This window comes from Egretta garzetta, unplaced genomic scaffold (genome assembly GCF_000687185.1).
Source record: "Egretta garzetta isolate BGI_Z169 unplaced genomic scaffold, ASM68718v1 scaffold677, whole genome shotgun sequence".
Taxonomy (NCBI): Eukaryota; Metazoa; Chordata; class Aves; order Pelecaniformes; family Ardeidae; genus Egretta; species Egretta garzetta.
In genome coordinates, this window is record NW_009260355.1 from 129,530 (window position 1) to 133,581 (window position 4,052).

The 4,052-nt window shown below is 52.2% G+C and overlaps 1 protein-coding gene across 1 annotated transcript in view; it reads left to right on the forward strand.

The window, feature by feature from the left end:
• The first annotated feature begins 1,258 nt into the window (after window positions 1-1,258).
• The window catches only part of LOC104129978 (EVI5-like protein), an 18,235-nt gene continuing 15,441 nt past the window's right edge, over window positions 1,259-4,052 (forward strand). Inside the window, exons 1-3 of the mRNA XM_035898433.1 lie at window positions 1,259-1,452; window positions 3,154-3,343; window positions 3,505-3,729. Coding sequence (XP_035754326.1) covers window positions 1,304-1,452; window positions 3,154-3,343; window positions 3,505-3,729 — 564 coding nt within the window. The 5' untranslated portion in view covers window positions 1,259-1,303. The remainder of the gene's footprint in view (window positions 1,453-3,153; window positions 3,344-3,504; window positions 3,730-4,052) is intronic.

A 4,052-nucleotide genomic window follows, 5' to 3' on the forward strand; every position in this document is an offset into this window, starting at 1 on the left:
GAGGAAGAACTTGTTGACTGTGAGGGTGCCCGAGCCCTGGCCCAGGCTGCCCAGGGGGGCTGTGGAGTCTCCTTCTCTGGAGATACTCAACCCCCGCCTGGATGCTGTCCTGTGCCCCCTGGTCTGGGTGAGCCTGCTTGAGCAGGGGGGTTGGGCTGGGTGATCTCTGGAGGTCCCTTCCAACCCCCGTCAGTCTGGGATTCTGGGAATGGCAACCCCCTTCACTCCGTATTAGTGATATTATATTTTTCTTAAAGATACACTCGCCCTTCGCTTAGCGCTTCCTTCAGCCCTGTCCTCCTAAATCCTCAACTCCACCTCCAGCTCTGTGACCTCCTCGCGTGGACATTTAGCAACCCCCGCCCCATGATGATACTTACCGAATCATAATCGTACCAGACAGCGTCAGGGATATACGCTCGGATGACGTCCATACCCTGGAAGGGGAAACACAGAAATTAACTTCACATCCTAGCCTACGTTACTCCAGTGTGGTGGGTTGCGCTATGATGTTGCATTGCGGGAACAGGTCCAGAGAAGGGCAGCGGAGCTGGGGAGGGGTCGGGAGCCCCAGGCTGCTGGGGAGCGGCTGGGGGAGCTGGGGGGGTTCAGCCTGGAGCAGAGGGGGCTGAGGGGAGCCCTTCTGGCTGCCTCCAAGTGCCTGAGAGGAGGGGGGAGCCGGGGGGGTCGGGCTCTGCTCCCAGGGAAGGGGCGCTGGGACGAGGGGCAGCGGCCTCAAGTTGTGCCAGGGCAGGGTGAGGTTGGCCATGGGGAACAATTCCTTCCCCTTGGGGCTGTCAGGCACTGGAAGGGGCTGCCCAGGGAAGGGGTCGAGGTAGTGGAGGACCCATCCCTGGGAACATTCAAGACCAGGTTGGACGGGGCTGTGAGCAACCTGATCTGGGGAACGGTTGGGGTGGGGGAGCTTAAAGGGCTTTGCCAACCCAAACCATTCCAGGATTCTATGATTCCGGTTTTTAGGCTAATTCAATTCAACTAATTTAAGGCAAACACAGAACGATGCGCTTAGACCCGGCTTGACGTGAGAACTGGGCTTAAATGGGGCTTTTTTTAGGGAATTAAGTGAATATCTCAGTGGGCTGCAAACTGAGCGCTGCTCGCATCCTGTTTTCCATCGGATTCACTAAAACTGGGCTTTTTTAAGAGATTGGAAGCGATGTGGTGAGGAGGAAAAGCTGGGGAGAGGGGAGAGCTCAGATCCTGCTCACGCTTGCTGCTTGGCTTTCCAGGTGAGACCCCGAAATCCCCACGGGCTGGGCACGTTGCCGGCCCCCCCGCCGCCATGGCGTCGCCGGCCGTCAGCCCCGACTCATCCTCCCACGAAGCCCTCTCCTCCGTCAACTCAGCCCCGGCCTGTTCACCCACCTCCGACTCGGAAAACCTCAGCCCCGACGAACTGGAGCTGTTGGCGAAACTGGAAGAGCAAAATCGGTGAGTGCCGGGGGATATCCGCCCCGGTCGGTCGCTTTATTGTCCTTTTTTTTTTTTTTTTTTCCAAGCATTTCCCTTGAAATCAAAGAAACCGGACAACCCCAAGCCGCTTCCCCCCCAGCGTCGCGGCAGCCGGAGTGAAAACGCTCCGGTTTATTATTTTCAAGGTTATTTTCCTTTTTTTTTTTTTCGCTTTAAAAGCAGCAGGGTTTGCTCGCTCAGGCGGACAAAGAGGATTTCTGGAAGGAGGTGGCTGTTTGGAAATAATAAATGTTAAATCTGCCCCGTTTCGGTGGTGGGTTTTAAACCCATTCTCGATGGGAAATGAGCCACTTTGCCAAAAATGAGCTCGCTTTGCCAAAATCCCAGGCAAAAACCTCCATCCCTGGTGTTAAACCAGTGTTAAAACCAAGCCCTGAAATGCAAATTGCCTTGCCAAGCCATTTTTAAGTAAATTTGCTCTTGAAAAAAAAAAAAAAAAACCCACATTGGAAATTTGGGGTTTTTTTAAGCCAATTCATTAAAGGAACCATCACCGGGCAGCGATCGGCATCTGGCCAGGGAAAAGAGCCCACCCAGGTGCCGTTTGGGGGGAACATCTCCTGCTTTGGGGCGGTTTGGGGGAATATCCCCTCTTTTGGAGTGGCTTTGGGGGAAATATCTCCTCCTTTGGGGCAGTTTGGGGCAATAGCTCCTTTTTTTGGAATGTTTTTAGGAGGAATCTCTCCTCCTTTGGGGCTGTTTTGGGGGAATATCCCCTCTTTTGGAGTGGCTTTGGGGGAAATATCTCCTCCTTTGGGGCAGTTTGGGGCAATAGCTCCTTTTTTTGGAATGTTTTTAGGAGGAATCTCTCCTCCTTTGGGGCTGTTTTGGGGGAATATCCCCTCTTTTGGAGTGGCTTTGGGGGAAATATCTCCTCCTTTGGGGCAGTTTGGGGCAATAGCTCCTTTTTTTGGAATGTTTTTAGGAGGAATCTCTCCTCCTTTGGGGCTGTTTTGGGGGAATATCCCCTCTTTTGGAGTGGCTTTGGGGGAAATATCTCCTCCTTTGGGGCAGTTTGGGGCAATAGCTCCTTTTTTTGGAATGTTTTTTTGGGGAACATCTCCTCCTTTGGGGCAGTTTGGGGCAATAGCTCCTTTTTTTGGAATGTTTTTAGGAGGAATCTCTCCTCCTTTGGGGCTGTTTTGGGGGAATATCTCCTCTTTTGGAGTGGTTTTGGGGGAATATCTCCTTCTTTGGGACAGTTTGGAGGGAATCTCTCTTCTTTTAGCAGTTTTGGGGGAATATCTCCTCCTTTAGGGCTGTTTTGGGGGAATATCCCCTCTTTTGGAGTGGCTTTGGGGGAAATATCTCCTCCTTTGGGGCAGTTTGGGGCAATAGCTCCTTTTTTTGGACTGTTTTTTTGGGGCTGTTTTGGGGGAATATCTCCTCTTTTGGAGTGGTTTTGGGGGAATATCTCCTCTGGGGCATTTGGGGGGAATATCTTCTGTTTGGGGGGAATCTCTTCTCTTTTAGCACAGTTTTCAGGGAATCTCTCTTCCTTTGGGGCTGTTTTGGAGGAATATCTCCTTTTTGGGGATGGTTTTGTGGGAATCTCGTCTCGTTGAGGGCTGGTTTTGGGGAATGTCTCCACTTTTCGGGCAGTTTTGAGGGCTCTCTCCTCCTTTGGGGCTGTTTTGGGGCTATCTCGATCTCTCGCAGGCTACTGGAGGCCGACTCCAAGTCGATGCGCTCTATGAACGGCTCGCGAAGGAACAGCGGCTCCTCCTTGGTCTCCAGCTCCTCGGCCTCCTCCAACCTCAGCCACCTCGAGGAGGACACCTGGATCCTCTGGGGCCGCATCGTCAACGAGTGGGACGAGTGGAGGAAGAAGAAGGAGAAGCTGCTGAAGGTGAGGATGCAGCTTTATTTTTAATTCTATTTTAACCCTCCTGCAAAAAATCTGCACCAACCTTCCCCGTGCTGGGACAAGACCATGTCTCCCCACCCACAAGGAGCTTCCCCATCTTCTTGAAACCCATTTTCTCAGGTTTTTGCCCCGTTTTTCCACAGGAGCTCATCCGCAAAGGGATCCCCCACCACTTCCGTGCCATCGTCTGGCAGCTGCTCTGCAGTGCCACCGACATGCCTGTCAAAAACCAATACTCGGAGCTGCTCAAGATGTCCTCTCCCTGTGAGAAGCTCATCCGACGGGATATCGCCCGCACCTACCCAGAGCACGAGTTCTTCAAGGGACAGGACAGCCTGGGCCAGGAGGTGCTCTTCAATGTCATGAAGGTAATGTCTTTCCTCGAACGTCAGCGGATCTTGGCCACAGCCCGGACATGGCTTTGAGTTTTGAAGCTGTTGGATATTAATTTTTGAGGGATTTGGTTTCCACCACAAACTCCTGGAACCGTCACTTTGTGCAGCGTGACAGCCCTTTCTTCACAAAGGGACCTCGTTCCCCACCCATCCCAGGCCTCATTTTTCCTCTTGAGTTTTATTCTGAATTAAGAAATGGATAGTTGAATAATTTGGGGTCTAAATTCAAGTTTGCAGCAACATCATGTTCACAAGAGGCGGTGTCAACCAAAAAAAAAACCTATTTTCCGTGGTCA